Source organism: Crocuta crocuta, unplaced genomic scaffold (assembly GCF_008692635.1).
Source record: "Crocuta crocuta isolate KB4526 unplaced genomic scaffold, BGI_CrCroc_1.0 scaffold138, whole genome shotgun sequence".
In the NCBI taxonomy this organism is placed as follows: domain Eukaryota; kingdom Metazoa; phylum Chordata; class Mammalia; order Carnivora; family Hyaenidae; genus Crocuta; species Crocuta crocuta.
This window is the reverse complement of record NW_027532585.1, coordinates 8,881,344-8,898,892: the sequence shown is the minus strand read 5'-3', so window position 1 is coordinate 8,898,892 and position 17,549 is coordinate 8,881,344. Positions and strand designations below refer to the sequence as shown.

Sequence of the window (17,549 nt, the reverse complement as noted above, 5' to 3'; positions counted from 1 at the left end):
ACAATCTTGATCTGATCAAACTTTTGTTCAGGCTTGCTTTGTTCAGGCTTGCTTTGTTCTCTCAATTTTAAGCAGGAATGTGTGGTCTCATCTCAGACATACTGTTCCATGGGGCATGTTCGTAAACTTTGAAGAACTGCAAATTCTGACTCTCCTCTGTGGTTCCAGGCTCTTTGAACTCCAAAGCTAGACTCGGAAGGACGGAGGGGGGTTTGCAGATTTTAATGTGGAAAGCGGCATCAGGAAATGCTGAGTGAACTTGGACAAGTCACTTTACCTCTGGGAGCTTTGATTTTTTTTTAAATATATTTTATTTATTTCTGAGAGAGAGAGAGAGGGAGAGAGAGAGAAGCAGTGTGAGCAGGGGAGGGTCAGAGAGAGAGGGAGACACAGAATCTGAAGCAGCTCCAGGCTCTGAGCTGTCAGCACAGAGCTTGACGTGGGGCTCAAACCCATGAACCATGAGATCATGACCTGAGCCGAAGTCAGATGCTCAACCTACTGAGCCACCCAGGCACCCCTGGGAGCTTTGATTTTCTTATCTGTAAAATGCTATGTTATGACATTGGTTGGATTAAATTCCATGATTGGAGCAAACAACCCAGTCTGAAAGCTGCGGGGCAAGAGATGAAAGAGATGGCCTCAACCAGAGTAAATTCCTAGGATCTGCCCAAACACTAGCTTCTGCTAGAGCAGTTTAAAGCCAAACATTGCTGGAAGCTATAGAAAAGCTGGGTTGGGGAAAGGCTTTGCTGCTTTCAGGTGTTTGAGATCTTTTCCTGGCCTGAACCTTCAGTGCTCACTTGCTACCATGCGTCGGATACATTTTCCAACACCCTTTCCACGTCCCTGGCTAACATTGCCTCCAGTACAAATGGTTTCTCCAAGTCTCCCTGGGGGAGAGGACATTGGACACAGCAAGCTGAGATGCTCTTGATCCCTGAGACCCTCCCGATGCTTCAAGAAAGAAAGAAAGCAATGAGCAAGGTGTAGCTGGTCAGCAGGAAATGTTCTTTGTGGAATGCTCAATTTTTAAAATCTGTTGTGTCACTTCTACAGAGGCTCCCTCTTCTGTTTGTTTTGTACTGGAGAAATCCAGCCGGAAGAGCCCTTCCTGACCCTTGGTCTGACGGGGCAGGGGAAGCTCTCCACAGTGCCCTCCTCTGACTACCAGCTTAAGTTGGATTCGGAAAGGCTTTATCTGGGTCCTGTTGGGCCAAAAGTGAAAGAGCAATCATTTTTAAAATTGTCTAGGAAATGATTAACCTGTTTCCTTTGATCCTTTCTGCCTTGAGGGAGCACAGTCAAGTTGTGGGTGCGGGGGTGGGGAGGTGGAGAATGCATTCTATTATTTTCAACTTTGCTGAAGTAAACAGTAAGAGAAATTCTGTCCCCGGATAGCGGTCTAACTCTGGTTTCTTGGAGGGTTAGAAGTGCATGTGACTGTGTGTGTGTCCTTTTATAAACACAGCTATCGAGTAAAAAGAAAAACAAAACAAAAACCACTGCCATTTCCTCTAACTTTTTCTTTCTTCTTTTCTTTTTTGTTTTTAAGGCCTGAATTCCTGCTGCTATTCACAAAGATGCTTTTTATCTTTAATTTCTTGTTTTCCCCACTTCCAACTCCGGCAATCATCTGCATCCTGACCGTTGGAGCCACCATCTTCCTGTGGCTGATCAATAGGCCTCAGCCAGTCCACCCTTTTGTGGATTTGAACAACCAGTCGGTGGGAATCGAGGTAACTTGCCAATCCTCTGTCTAGTGTGATCAAGCACAAACTGTAAACCAACGCTTTGGGATAACTCAAGAGGAGAATAGGCTATAGCAATGGAAAGTAAACCTTTTAAGTTAACAGTCACCAGAAAATCTACAAATTTCAACTTCTATTACTGGCATACTTTTCTTTGTAACAACAATAAAACCACAGCTAGGTTTTAGGATGCCAATAATCTAGATCAGGGTTGGTCAACTACAGTCTGTGGGCAAAATCCACCATTATTTGCACAACTAGCCAGCTAAGAATGGTTTTTACTTTTTTTAAGAGATGTTAAAAAAAAATAAAAAGAGATGTATACCACAAAGCCCAAAGGTTTTACTCTCTAGCCCCCTACAGAAAAATTTTGCTTATCTATGATCTAGTTCATAGACCCAGTGTGTTGGTGGCAGGAGAAAGCTTTCATTGAGACACTCAATATCTGAGAATGATAAAGAAGTTATTTCCTAAAGTTAAATTCTGGCTCTGAGTTCATATTCATTCTTAAAATTGGCAGAAGCTGAAGTGCGCTTTTCTCCTCAATTCCCCAACTTCAGCAAATCACACAGCTTCCTACCTCTTTGACCAAAGGAAGGGCTCCCAGAATGTTCTTTTCATCATTTTTCTTTTTTTTTAAATGTTTAACATTTTATTTATTAAAAGAAATTTTAATGTTTTTTAATTTATTTCTGAGAGAGAGAGACAGCATGAGCAGGGGAGGGTCAGAGAGAGAGGGAGACACAGAATCTGAAACAGGCTCTAGGCTCTGAGCTGTCAGCACGGAGCCTGACAGGGGGCTCGAACCTACGAACCGTGAGATCATGACCTGAGCCGAAGTCGGATGTTCAACTGACTGAGCCACCCAGGTGCCCACATTTTATTTATTTTTGAGAGACAGACAGAGGGTGAGTAGGGGAGGGGCAGAGAGAGAGAGGGAAACACAGAATCTGAATCAGGCTCCAGGCTCTGAGCTAGCTGTCAGCACAGAGCCCGACACGGGGCTCGAACTCAGGAACCATGATGTCATGACCTGAGCCGAAGTCGGCTGCTTAACTGACTAAGCCACCCAGGCGCCCCTCTTCATCATTTTTCATGTTCATTCCTTTTCAGAGAAGAAAGCATTTTTGTTCCCTTACAGGGCTAATCTCTCCTGATCTTTTCAGGAACTTCTTTCCTCTACTCAGGAATCTCACTCCAAGCTGCCTCCACTCTCCACTACCTCCACTTTTATGTTGGGATGTTTGCCCATTCTTCCTTGACATCTTCCTACACTGCTGATCCGGTGGCTTCACACCACCACCTCCTTTCAATCTTCCCACTTTCCACCAGAGGTCTTTAAGAATAGTCTGTTAATTTCCTTTTCTGAACATTAACCCACTGAGATCTAACCTGTGCTACTACCATTTCCCCAAACTCTTCTGGGTCACTCATCACCTACCTTCAAAAGTCAATAATTTCTCCTTCAGCCTGCCTCCCAATTGACTTGAGAATTCATCTTTCTCAAAACTTCTCTTTTTGTCTTTCATAATCTCCTTCAGTGAGAGTTCTTCCTAATTCCAAGATAGTCTTAGTCACTTAGCTTCTTTCCTCCCCTCACCTAGAGGTTCCATCTCACCATCTCTTGAATCCTCTAATGTAGGGGTTGGCAAACATGCTCTATAAAGGCCAGACGGTGAGTAGTTCAGGCTTTGCGGGCCATATGGACTTTGTTGCAACTACTCAACTCTGCTATTGTAACACGAAGGCATCAGACAGCATGTAAATGAATGAGCATGCTGTGTTCCAATGAAATTTTATCTGTAAAAGCAGATGACAAGTCAGTTACAGCCCCAGAGTATAGTCTGCCAATCCCCAACTGAGAAAATTCCTCTTTCATGCCTTGAAATTGTACCTAATAGGTTATGACCCCTGAATCTGACTTTCTAGTTCTGAAATCTCCCCAGTTCCAGTCCATCTCAGTGACACTCAAGTTCGACAAGTCTCTTTATTGCATATCTTTTCTCTTATGCCAGCACCTGCAGACACACACACACACACACACACACACACACACACACACACACACTTTTCTGTTTCCCCTTCTCCTCTATCTCAGTTAGGTGCATCTCTTTTCATCCAGTTGCCAGAAGTAGAGTCTGAATCCTCTTTTCTTCTTCCTTCTTCCTTGTAAACAAACAGTAAACCCCTATCTTTCACTAGCCAGGGAACTTTGTTGTTGACATCTTGACTTAATCTGACATCTCCTGGAAATCTTCCCTGATGCTCTAGACTAAGTTAGATACCTATTGTTACCACTTCACATGTTACCCTGTGCTTTTTTGGCCCTTTTCTCAGTAGTAACTTACATTTTTTAATGTTTTATTTAACTGATGTATAGTTGTCTCTAATTTACATGAGGGTTGGACCATGCTTTTCCAGGATCATCATCAGGGCCTGATCCTATGGTTCTAGCTGACATTTCTAGGCACATCCCTAGCAATAATACCATCCCTCTTCCTCTAATACCTTGCTCTCTAGCTGTCCACCAGGCTTTGCAATGTGTCTTCTCACCTCTGTGTCTTCATTCAGACTGTTCCTTCACTCTGAATTGTTTTTCTCCTCCTCTGTACCAAAGTTACCAAACTGTAACTTTTTGGTAGGGGTGTCTGGGTGGCTCCATTCTGACTTCAACTCAGGTCATGATCTCACGGCTCGTGAGTTCAAGCCCTGCGTTGGGCTCTGTGCCAACAGCTTAGAGCCTGGAGCCTGCTTCGGATTCTGTCTCCCTCTCTCTTGCCCCTTCCCAGCTCATGCTCTGTCTCTCTCTCTCTCAAAAATAAATAAACATTAAAAAATATTTTTAGGAAATACCTAATCCTAAGAATAAAATTACCTTAAAACTTTTTGGTTAATGCTTACTTATCTTCAGTCTCTATTAAGTATTCTTTGCAACCTTTCTACTTAACACAGAACAGGTAGTATTATTCATCTCCCAGAATGTACATTGATATTACAGTGTGTACATCAGAGTATTATAGTTGCATATTTTCCTTTTTCACCTCACTCCACTCCATAGACTCTCATTTATGAGATGCTGATGGACAATGACTTTGTCTTAACTCACTTTGCATCTACAGTATTTGTGCAGTGCTGGAACATAGTATGCATTTGATAGATGTTTAAATTTGGTATGATTTTTTTAAATGTAAAATTATGGTATTATCTCTCCTGTGTGTGTGTGTGTGTGTGTGTGTGTGTGTGTGTGTGTGTGTTTGTCTAGATGGGTTGGAGGAGAGTGCCAGAAATGTAACTGTGACATTCACTGGGTTTCTATAATGTGGAGATACTACAATTTTGAGATATAAAAATTCATCCAATAATAAAGGGGGTATTCCTGTGACCTCAATGTTCAGTATATGTGGTTTCTTTAATTCAACCCATAGTGGTTTGGAAAGGGTGGGAGAGACTCAGGCTTGGCCTAAACTTGGTCTTGTGTCTTAGGGAGGAGCACGGAAGGGTGCTGGCCAGAAGGACAATGACTCACAGTACTACTTCTCAGATGCCACGACAGTGTATGAAGTTTTCCAAAGAGGACTCGCTGTGTCTGGTAAGCCTGGCAGTCTAATCTCAACTGCAGGAAGACCAATGTGTGGTTGTGTGGCAACCTCTTCTCCCCCATCTCAGTTCTTAAACCCAATGGTAGTCTGAATAGAATGCTGACATACAAAATGCAGGGATATCGCATCAGAATGGGGGCTAGAAACAGTGTCAGACAGACTTGAGTTTGAAACCCAGCTCTTCCATTTCCTGCTGTGTGACCTTGTGCAAAATCACTTTGCCTCTCTGAATCTGTTTCATACCTAACACAAAGAGGACTTCCCTGGCAAGTTGGTGAAGAGTTGACAATAATGTGGAGGAAAGTATTTTGATTAGCTCACTGGTACCTTATATTTGTTCAGAAACAGGATTTCCATAAATGTAATTTCCTGAATTTACAGATTCAGCATATGAGCTGAAATTGGCATTCAGGGTTCCTGATCTACCTTGTCCTTGACCCTGATCCTGATCGATGCCACTATTCTTTAGTATTGCAGAAGGCAGTTATCTTTTGGACTTCCCTAGAAACACTGCCACATGGACTTTGGCAGGTTCATTTGGTACATACCAAGGCTCACTACTTTTTTCTGTACTACTGAACACAACACAGGGTGCACTAGTTTCCTTTCAAAATCAACCAGCTTAGAGCTCTCCCTACATCTTTTGTCTTTGGTGACAATTTATCCAGACATAGGTTTGTCTGTGTGACATGTTTTATTTATTTATTTATTTTGAGAGAGCATGAGAGAGCACAGTAGGGGAGGGGAAGACAGAGGGAGAGAGAGAAGCCCAAGCAGGCTCTGCACTGTCACCCCAGAGCCTGATGCGTGGCTCGAACTCACGAACCACGAGAACATGACCTGAGTCCAAGTTGGATGCCTAACTGACTGAGCCACCCAGGCACTCCTGCCTGTGTGAGTTCCTAACCCTGCTTCCTTTCTGCCTTTTACCTATGTCAATATTTAATAGCCAACTCCTGCCAAATGCAAACTGTCCAACAGGCACTACATGCATCTAGCACACTAACCTCCCCTAAACCTTAAAGATTAGCTATTATCACCCCTACTTTTAAAAAGGAGGAAACAGAAACTCCGAGGTTCAGGGACATTCCAAAGGTGACGGAACTAGAAAATGTTGGCAGCTGATACTGAAATCTGTCTGTTTGACTAGATTGTTCTGTATTCAGTCAGCTCTTAAGTGTTTTATAAAAGTAGTTGCTCCTCCAGACAAAGAAAGACTTATTGTAAAGAAAAATTTTATCTGAAGTCTCCAAAGGGGACTGTATTTGGTATTCCTGGCTCCAAGTGAGCACTTAATTTAGACTTCCATGCAAATAACAAAGAAATCCCCCACCAACCAGTAGTTTCTTTACTTTTTGGCAACTTTAGATACAATATGGCTAATAAAACAGATTTTCCTTTGGAATTCTATCTTCTTTTTCTTTTTTAAGTTTATGTATATATTTTTGGTGGTGTGGCGGGGAGAGAGGCAGAGAGAGAAAGAGACAGATTCCCAAGTAGGATCTGTGCTGATAGTGGGGCTTGATCTCAGGAACATGACCTGAACCAAAATCAAGAGTTGGACACTCAACTGACTGAGCCACCCAAGTGCCCCTAGAATTTTCTTTTTCAAAATCTTCTTCAGTGAGTTTTCTTTATTGTGTTGTCATTATAACTAGAAACAAGCCATTTAGCACATGATCAGTGACATATATGATACTTCATTTAGAAGATATTTTTCAAGGGGCACCTGGGTGGCTCAGTCAGTTAAGCATCCAACTTTGGCTCAGGTCATGATCTCACAGTTTGCAAGTGTGAGCCCCACGTTGGGCTCTGTGCTGACAGCTCAGAACCTGGAGCCTGTTTCAGATTCTGTGTCACTCTCTCTCTCTGCCTCTCCCCCACTCACACTTTGTCTATCTCAAAAATAAAATAAATATTTAAAAAATTTTAAAGATGTTTTTCAATACTAAATTAACACTAAACAGATAAAGTTAAAAGAGTTTCTCATGTAAGCAGGCATGAGAAACAGAAAATGACACATCTGGTCCCAAGTGGGAATGAATACATCAGCCCTAACATATGCTCTTAACCCCTACCCAATAGATGGTCTCTGTTGCAAATCATCTACAGACAATGTTTAAACTACAGCTTCCCTACTTCGGTCCTGTTGCAGTAGATCAGAATTCCACACAGTGAGACCTAAGAGTCTGAATCTTTGACAAAGCTTCTCAGGGCCTCTGTGAGCCAGAGTTTCCCTTCGGCTTAGCATAGGGCAGCAATTTGGCCAAGAAGTTGTTAACCGGTGGGCTCTTTGTAGATGGCCACTCCTTAGAACAGAGGGACAAAGCTAATCAAAGGTGAGGCTGTTGCCTGGTCAGGACTTCAGCTAATCAGGCTGAAGCCGATTAGGGCACAGAGTTTAATGAGACTTTAGTTGGTGCCCCTTTGGGCCAATTATTTGACTTGTTCCTTGGCTGTGGGCCTCTGCTAGAATGTTCATCATTAGGGAATCAATGTGATGCAGTATGGTTTTTCCACATTTATCACCGTTCTCTTACTGAGTGGGCTTGAAGAACTGCTCTAGTCCTTCATGATGCTTAGTGCCTTAGGGATAACAATAGTTGTCCATGTGCACAGAGTAACATGCATGGGTGGTAGCTATCACTTGTGAGGAATATTAATATAAGGGATCCCAATGGTAGACCACTGGAGGTGCATTCTCTGGAATGGAGGAGTGGCTATAAACAGGACTTGCCTTGCTTCTGGTAAAGTTACAGTGTGAGACTTGACTTCTTGAGCATTTGTGCAGCTGTTTCAGCAGAAAGAAAAAGAATCAACGTTTCCTGTGGACAGTCTCATCATTCATTTTTAAATATCTCTTTAATCAGAGTGGTTCTCTTGTTCTGGCTTTCTTTCCCTTATCTTCTGTCACTTAGGCTGGAAGTTCACTTATTTACCTCTGAATTCTTAACAACTCTGCCTCAGAGTGCTTCTTTTTGGCAAGATCTGAATTACTCTTAGCAATTTGACTGGATCCTCTCGGTAACATTTTCCTCTTTTCCGCTTTTCTATTTATAACTCTGTCTATTTCTGGCTTAGGGGCTTCTCAGTTAGTTCGCATTGCTCCCTAGCTTGTCAACACCACTTCCATGACTTTCAAAGCTGAGATTACTGTTTTCTCTAGCAAGTGGAGTTCCCAAACTTTAGCTCTTTGGAAACTTAATTCCTCTATTGCCAAATGTATGACACATTGTAAAAATATTGAAGGCAAATGTATGTGTGTTTATGTGTGCACCTGTGTGTATCTGTTTGTGTGCGTGTGTGTGTGTGTGTGCACGCACAAAGACCTATGTATTCCTGTAATTTCTCATGAGCCTCAGTATCTCAGACATTTTCCTATAAATGGGTTAAGTACATGAACAGGCAATTCAAGAGAGTAAATGAAATGAATGAAAAGGTCCCACTTGAATAGCTGTTAAGGAAACTTAGACTGGGAATGCCTGGCTGGCTCGGTGGGTTGAGTGTTCAACTTCAGCTCAGGTCATGATCTTACAGTTTGTGAGTTTAGTCGCCGCATCAGGCTCTGTGCAGACAACTCAGAGCCTGAAGCCTGCTTCCAATCCTCTGCAACCCCCCCACCCCATCCCTCCCTCACTCATGTGCCTCTGTGCGCGCTCTCTCTCTTAAAAATAAACATTAAAAAAAACAAAAAGAAACTTAGACTGAAGTACTAACTTTTTAAGCCAATCAAACTGGAAGGTATGATAAAAAGATACTATTTAGTGCCTAATACTTGAAATGTCAAGTAGTGGGAGAAAAGTCAATTGTCACAACTGCTCTGCTTAGCAATGAGATACAGGGTATTGGTGGTGTCAAATTTGGAAACAATCTAAATACCCACAGTGAGATAAATTCAGCTGCAGTAGAGCCCTTCATCAGATGGTTAAAAAGGTCACTGAAATCTCTATAGAGAAGTCATGATAACATGGAAATTTTTATATCAAATAGGGGAAGAAAGCAGGATCCAAAATATATATGTGGAATGAACACAACCCTGTCAAATTATACAAAGGAACTATGAAAATAAATGTCAGTGTTAATAACGGTGTTTAGGTGATGGAATCATTGACAATTCATATTTTGATTTTTTTCTATAATTTTTATGAGCATACATGTCTCTTATTATAAGGAAGCTCAATCCAAGATTATCCAATATAGGCTCTTTGTGTTTACTTGTAGGCTTTTACTTGTTCATATCATATGGGTTGTCCATCCTGCTGGTTTTCTTCAAATGTCTGTTCCTATTAGGGGTCACATACTCCAACATGGAAACACCTGAATGTTTGAAAGCATTTCCTAAATGCTTCAAATGTAGTTTATAAAACTCTCTCTGCCTTTGAGAACTGAGTACTTACTCCTTTGAATTTCCTTCATAAGAGTAGCTCACATTTTTACTGGATTTTTCCTCCTTTGTGTCTTGTCTCTTCCTAATCCCCTTCTACCCTTCTACCTCCTATGGTCCAAAGGATTTGGAGCTGGAACTGATTTTCTTTTAATGTTATGTTTTTAGACAATGGGCCTTGCTTGGGATATAGAAAACCAAACCAGCCCTACAAATGGCTGTCCTACAAACAGGTAAGTCATGCCAATGGTATTGGATAGATTCTTACTGTGGTATTCTGAGCTAATTTGGTCTCTTGACTGCTTTTTTTTTTTTTTTTTTNCCCCACCTCTCTCATAGGTGTCTGATCGAGCAGAATACCTGGGCTCCTGTCTCTTGCACAAAGGATATAAGCCATCACCAGACCAATTTGTTGGCATCTTTGCTCAGAATAGACCAGAGGTAACCATGTTGACATTAACTCCAAAAATGAGTCAGGGCTAGCTCTAAAGACTTAAACCCCACCCTGAAACCAGTACTTTTACACTTACTAATGCCTTACCTAAACTATTTAAAAACTTCTTTATTTTTAAATATTGTTCTAGTGTAAAGAGTTATAGCTCAGGGCCTTCTTAATCCCTGGTTGAATGCCTAATGATCTAAGTTGATAACTGGATTTCTCTTATTTCCTAGCCCATGATTCACTTTAAGTCAATCTTTGCCATATGAGNGGCGGCTGGCAAATAAGAGCTTGTGGACATTGTAAAAAGGGGGAGGTGTTTGTTTTAGAATCGGAACATTCATGTTATACTTGAACTTATCATACGAGGTACCCATTGCTACTGAGAGTGGCTATAACCATCTTTCTATAGTGAGTTGAAAGCAGATTTAGACATTAAGATGATTGGACTCAAGCTTTAGGTAAGTCATTAAGCCAGTATCCTCAGAGAAAGCCTTTATATGCTTTAGAATAGTTGAAAGTCCTATGCTTATTAGAGCCAGTTCTTAACCGAAAAGCTGAGAGGGCACTAGCCACACGTTTAGGTAAATGTACATACTCCACTTTGTTACACCCAGCCTCAATAAGAAGAGATATCCTTGACTTTAATTTAGGAACTTAATGCCAAACCTAGTACATTAATTAGTCTGCTTGGGCTACCACAACAAAATATCACATACTGGGTGGCTTAAACAATAGAAATTTATTTTTCTCATGGTTCTAGAGGCTGAAAGTCCAAGATCAAGGTGTCAGCACATTTTATTTCTACTGAGGCTTCTTTTCTTGGCTTGCAGATGGCTGCCTTCAAAATGAGCCCTCTCATGGCCTTTTCTGTTATCCTTGGTGCCTCTTCCTCTTATAAGGACACCAGTCATATCGGATCAGAGCCCCCACCCTTACGACCTTATTTATTACTTCTTTAAAGACCCTGTCTCCAAAAGCAGTCACATTGGGTGTTAGGGTTTCAACATGATTTTCGGGGTGGGGGGGACACAATTCAGTCCATAACACCTAGACTGACGTTTAAGGCCCACCATTCGCATATTCTGACGCACCTTTCCAATTCATTTTGTATAAACCTTCATGCTTCTTGATGTGTACACAGTGATGTTGAGCTATTCTATCTTTGTTCATCCACTGCCTTCTTCCCTGAATGCCTGCTCTGCCTCCACCTCCATAACCAAATCTTACCAGTCCTTCAAAGGCTTTCCCAATTTCCATCACTTTCCCCAAAGTAGTCCTAGATGGCCTTTACCCCACCGCAAGAGTGATCGCTCCTTCCTTTAAACTCTTTAAAACGAGTTTCTGTGCCTCTTATGGATAGAACTTGCTGCACTTCTACCTTTGTGTTTTGGTCCTTTGTATGGTAGTTGTCTCTGTGCCTAGCTTATCTCCTTTATTTAGCTGTACTCTACAGCATTAGCAATGGAAGTCTCTAGGTCCCCACGTGATTTCTTTTAACACAAAGGCATCAAATAAGCATTTGTTGGCTGAATGACTGAATTAATACTCTTTCTTTTCAAAGTGTTCTCTAGTTCTTACTGGAGCTTTTCTCCATACAGTGGATCATCTCTGAGTTGGCTTGTTACACATACTCCATGGTAGCCGTCCCCCTGTATGATACCTTGGGAGAAGAAGCCATCATATACATTGTCAACAAGGGTAAAGCTTCGCTATTGAATTATAACTCGATTCTGTGGTCATGCTGAGTAATTCCTCAATATCTGCTTTGGTTAGCAGACTTGGAATGCTATGGCCAGAATTTGCTCAAGTCTTTCCTGTCCTGTACGACTGAGGATATAATTTACAAGGAAATTACTAAAAGCACAAACAGGGATATGCACAGATAGAAGGTTCAATGAAACGTTCGAGGTGGCATAGTGTGACATTATAGTTTAGAGATAAGATGCCTTACTTTGGCCACACTGAATCAGAGGTCATAGAGTGAGTGACTAAGTCATTTAATTGACGGAATCACTATGAAACTTCTGATTTCATTTCTATTATTGTAAATCTAAGTCAATAGTTAGCCAGCATGTACCAATGTCCATGGTGAATTTTTAGAAAAAAAATTATCATGGTTAGAGAGATAAGTACAAGCTCAATGATCAAGTAACAGCTCTTTCACGTATCCAAGATCTTACTTTCTGTCCCAGAACTAGAATAGACCCATTTAAACTACAAACATAATCAGATTTTTTTTTTTAATTTTCTACAAACAACTATGAAAGCAAATGCTAACATCTAGAATCATGTTTGTCTGCTAAAATCCCATCTGTCCCTTTTCTCCTCTCTACTCCCCTCCCCAAAATAAAACACAATGACAAGACCACACCTAAGTGATCCATATTTGTCATCTGTGTTTTTAAGCAGAAGGAATTACATGACTCTAGAAACGGTAAACTGTTTTGGTAGCATGCATGAAAACTATGTGCTTCTGTTTCAATTAAGCTCATTTATTATCAGTGGAATGCTTCAGGTTTTCTGCATTATAAATCTGATTTGCAGACCTACTCTCCTTGGGGTACCGACTAGCTTTGAAATTTTCACAAATATCTTCCTTGTTGCAAGGCAATCAGGTACATAGCAGGGCATGAAGGTTACCTCTGGCTCTGTTTCTGCTTCCAGCTAATATCTCAACTGTGATCTGTGACACTCCCCAAAAGGCATCTATCCTGATAGAGAATGTGAAGAAGGGCCGCACTCCAGGCCTGAAATTGATCATCCTCATGGATCCCTTTGAGGATGACCTAAAGGAAAGAGGGGAGAAAAATGGAGTTGAGATCTTATCCCTGTTTGATGCTGAGGTATGGGCCTTAAATTCAAATAATAGCTTTAAGAGGAGTAAATGAGACTCACGCTGTGAACCTTTGAGAATAATATCCCTAAAACAATTCAGAAACCATGCCAGAGGAGAAGAAAGGTCTTTGGCCAATGGGCACAGTCTTCTAAGTGGAGGATGTATGAATACTGAGGTCAGAGGTAGCTAAGAATATGGGTCCTGGAGTCAGGTTACAGGGTTCATTTTCCTGACCTTAGGCAAGGTTCTCCACATCTCCCTTTTCCCCTCTGTAAAATGAGGATGAAATAGTCTCTAACTCACAGAGGAGTTGTAAAGTGTTAAATGAATTAATCTATATAAAGGGTTCAAAACAGTGACTGGGATATAGTAAGATCTGAAATGTCAACTATTCATATTATTCAGAAAGATTTAGTAATGGTCCTAGATGACTAGACCTCAAGAATACAATGGCAAGTTTGGATATCTGGAATCTGCCCTCTTGAGGCTGGTATTCTAGAGAAACTTTGCTCTCCCCTGCCTGAATATTGGCTTCTAGGCCTGATCTGCATTAAAGCATTGCATCTATTCCCACAGAAAAGGGAGGTGTTGACATGGAAAAGAAAAGAGAGGGCTATTTGTCATAAGTATGTCCATCTTAACCAATGACTTCCTTTCTTGGCTTTCTGTTCACACAGAACCTAGGGAAAGAGAACTTCAGAAAGCCTGTGGTAAGTTTTCTTCTGCCCAAATTTGAGCCCTGCCATATTCAACTCCCAAAGCTCTTGGTAGATTAATCCCTTATGCTTCCTCCTCTAGCCCCCTAGACCAGAAGACCTGAGTGTCATCTGCTTCACCAGTGGGACCACAGGTCAGTGCCCATGAAGCTGTCCCAGAGGCCTCTGGTCAGCCAAAAACACAGCTAGAGTCACTGAACACTGGTGGACTGGTAAATAGACACTACAGTGAACCCTATCCTTAGGGTAATACAGCCCAAGACTTTTGAGTATGGATGCCCACATGGAAAAACTTAAGATAAGCAACTAAATTTCACTCAACACACTGGGAGGTTTTTATATGCTATCCTTCAGGAGCCACACAGATGGCATCACAAAGTCAACTTTCCTCCCCAACCCACCACTCTCTCAACTTGACACCACCAGAATGGTTTCACTCAATCAAGGTGACTCAGGGATAGTCCTACACAGATCAGTGTGTGCCCACCCCCACCCCTGCAGCTACTTATTTGTTAGAACTCTGAATAGCTTTAGATGTGGCCCATCTGCCAGTTTGTAATGGGATAGTTAGGAAATATAGTTAGGTCTTAAGTCTTAAACATGAAAACAGTGCAAGGTTGGGGGTTGGGGGGTTACTTGGATTTTTATTTTTGATTGTTGCATGTGAGATTGTGTCTGTGCCCTCTGTGGTAGTAGAAGGCTAGCAACGTTGTCAGCAGTAGTATCTCTGGGTGCATTAGTCATTCATAAACAGAGTCCTATACCATTCATAAAAATACACAGTGACAAGAGAAGCTCTTGACTCTCTGGAACAGAAGCATTTGAATACAGCTTCTTATTTCATAACCAAAGGCTGCCTATGAGTTATTTAAAGGGTCTTTTTTTTTTTTTTTTTCCCATGTCTTATTTCCTACAGGTGACCCTAAAGGAGCCATGTTGACCCATGAAAATGTTGTTACAAATAGTTCTGCTTTTCTCAAATGTATACAGGTCAGTGGTCAATTGAAAAAGGGGTATTTGTTAAAATGTAAACCTGTCATAAGATTTTAATCTTGATGTTAGAGGAGGCAGAAACAAAAACAAAACAAGACAAAACAAAACCAAAAGCCATGTTAAGGGCCTGACAATGAATGAATGTGGACAAGTACTGCTGCATCTTTGTTCAAAGGACTGTGCATTTTCCAGCCCTGCTCTTTTATTTTTTTTTAAATTTTTAAAAATGTTTTATCTATTTCTGAGAGAGAGAGACAGCGTGAGCAGGGGAGGGTCAGAGAGAGAGGGAGACACAGAATCCAAAACAGGCTCTAGGCTCTGAGCTGGCTGTCAGCACAGAGCCCAATGTGGGGCTCGAACCCGCGAACCATGAGATCATGACCTGAGCTGAAGTTGGACGCTCAAACGACTGAAGGCGCCCCATAGCCCTCCTCTTTTAGAATCACTGCATGTCTCTAAACTCAGGGAAGTTACGAGAAGCCTCTCAGAGTTATACAGTGCACAACCTGTACAACTATGTGTGGCAATCCGGCAGTTTCTTTAAAATTAAAGAAAAAAATGTTGAGATATAATTAACATATTAATTTCAGGTGTACATGATTCCATATATGTATATACTGCAAAATGGTCCCCGCAATAAATTCAACATCCATCAGCCCACATAGGTTTTTTTCTTGTGATGAGAACTTTTAAGATCTACTCACTTAGCAACTTTCAAATCTGTAACACAGTATTATTAACTCTAGTTAATAGGAGCTGCTTTTAAATCTCCTTTGGAATAGTAAGTTAGCATTAATCCAATGTTGTCTCTTTCTTGTTCTGATCTATAGTATACTTTCAAGCCCACCCCTGAGGATGTGTCCATTTCGTACCTCCCCTTGGCTCATATGTTTGAGAGGATTGTACAGGTGAGTGACCTATGTTCCTACCAGGTATGTGAAAATGCAGTCTTGATTAGCGAGTTCCATGTTTATTCCAAAGGCAACTACACATTTATGGTCCTTTCTCTAATTGGAAAGCAGCACACAGTGGGTTGGTGCAGCTGAGTCCTAACCCTGCCATTTACTCTTACTTGCTGCAAAGTCTTTCTAGTTGTGTCTGTGTATGTGCACCAAGACTAATGGTTACTCCTGCCTTCACCCAGGGTCCTGTGAGTCCAGTGAGGTCATAGCCAGGAGCTTACTCTCTGCTCTTAATGCTGTGCTGGGATAAGAGACACTGTTTCTTCCCTTACATTTTATTTTGGTTAGAATTTTTAAAAAGATCTAGGGTTAGGGGTGTCTGGGTGGCTCAGTCAGTTGAGTGTTCGACTTCGACTCAGGTCACGAGCTCACAGTTCGTGGGTTTGAGGCTTGCATTGGGCTCTGTGCTGAGAGCTCAGGACCTGGAGCCTGTTTCAGATTCTGTGTCTCTGTCTCTCTCTGCCCCAACCCCACCCATGTTCTGTGTCTCTCACTCTCTCAAAATTAAATATTTAAAAAAATTTAAAAAAGATCTAGGGTTAAAGAAAAGGAAGTTTCCCACAGGGGTGCAGAGAAGGAGCATTTGATCCAGGTAAGGTGTTCAGTGTGTGTCAAAGTAGAGCCAGTTAGGACTGTATGAATGCCAGAGAGCTGCCTTTCCGTCAGTGGACTCCAGGCTTGTCAGGCAATTCTGGGGCTGATTCAAGAACTGAAAATACTGCTGGCCTTCCCAAAACACACTCGGTAGTTATGAATGGAAAATCCCCTCTCGACCACTTAGTTAAATACCTCTTCAACCAGCTTATCTGTTGATACATGAAATGCCAATCAACAGTTCAGTTCCTTGGGCTAAAGTGCTGACATCTGATTAATAAAATATCAATTCTAATAAGCATACTTTTTTGCATTTTAACACCATGAAATTGAGTTTGTCTTACAACTGGAGGCATGTTCTAGTTTCACTCTGTTGCTTAGTGCTATGTAATGAATGGTCTCTTACAAAGGACAGTGTCTTGGACTGTCACTCAGAGTTACAGGTGGAAGAGGGCAGACGCTCCATCCCACAGTCTGTCTTTCCTATCCTGTCACCTGAGCAGAAATGAGTTTCCAACCTGTCTCGGGCATAGAGTTCTGGGTATCTGAAGGGTGCTGCTGTACAGAGAAAAGTGCCCATGGATGGCAACCTAATTCCTCAGTTCTCACCCAAGACAGGTCCCACCAGAAGTGGGCCTTTGACTCTGAGCCCTGCTCTTTGGTTTTGCTTTTAGACTATCGTGTACTCTTGTGGTGCCAAAGTCGGTTTCTTCCAAGGAGATATTCGGTTGCTGCCTGATGACATGAAAACTCTGAAGCCCACGGTGTTTCCCGTGGTGCCTCGACTACTCAACAGAATCTACGATAAGGTACCAATCTCACATCTGCTGGGCTGGCCCTGAGATGAAAGAATGGTCTGTGGCTTAGGCCTGGCTAAGGTTCTTAGGGACTTTACATTGCTAAGAAAGTTTTTCCACTTCACCCCCTACTCCTGAGGAGCATCCACCTTATAGCCACATTCACAAATGCAACAGTGAAAAAACCACAATAAATGAAGCCCCTTTCATCTGGATAAGATCGCTTGGACCAGATCTGGAGAAAGAGCTCAAATCAGAGACTTGGGGAGTCCCTCAAAATTAAGCCAACTTATTGAGGAGTTGTTACTCTGGTTTTATAAAACCTACAGGCTCTTGAGTTTCTTGTTGAGGTACTGGGTCCCATGGGCAACATTTCATAGCATTCCATGATTTAATCCTTGCAAAAACACTGGAAATCCCATCCACACTTATTATTTCCAACTCCCAGCTGAGGAGACTGAGCCTCAGGGGAGGC

At 41.8% G+C, this 17,549-nt stretch overlaps 1 protein-coding gene across 2 annotated transcripts in view; it reads left to right on the top strand.

The window, feature by feature from the left end:
- The window catches only part of ACSL5 (acyl-CoA synthetase long chain family member 5), a 42,329-nt gene that overhangs the window by 15,380 nt on the left and 9,400 nt on the right, over positions 1-17,549 (top strand). For both annotated transcript variants that reach the window (XM_077779454.1, XM_077779455.1), the window contains exons 2-12: positions 1,556-1,739; positions 5,235-5,340; positions 9,903-9,967; positions 10,074-10,175; positions 11,775-11,874; positions 12,841-13,019; positions 13,690-13,722; positions 13,811-13,862; positions 14,645-14,718; positions 15,552-15,629; positions 16,952-17,086. In XM_077779454.1, the coding sequence (XP_077635580.1) occupies positions 1,584-1,739; positions 5,235-5,340; positions 9,903-9,967; positions 10,074-10,175; positions 11,775-11,874; positions 12,841-13,019; positions 13,690-13,722; positions 13,811-13,862; positions 14,645-14,718; positions 15,552-15,629; positions 16,952-17,086 (1,080 nt within the window). In that variant the 5' untranslated portion in view covers positions 1,556-1,583. The remainder of the gene's footprint in view (positions 1-1,555; positions 1,740-5,234; positions 5,341-9,902; positions 9,968-10,073; positions 10,176-11,774; positions 11,875-12,840; positions 13,020-13,689; positions 13,723-13,810; positions 13,863-14,644; positions 14,719-15,551; positions 15,630-16,951; positions 17,087-17,549) is intronic.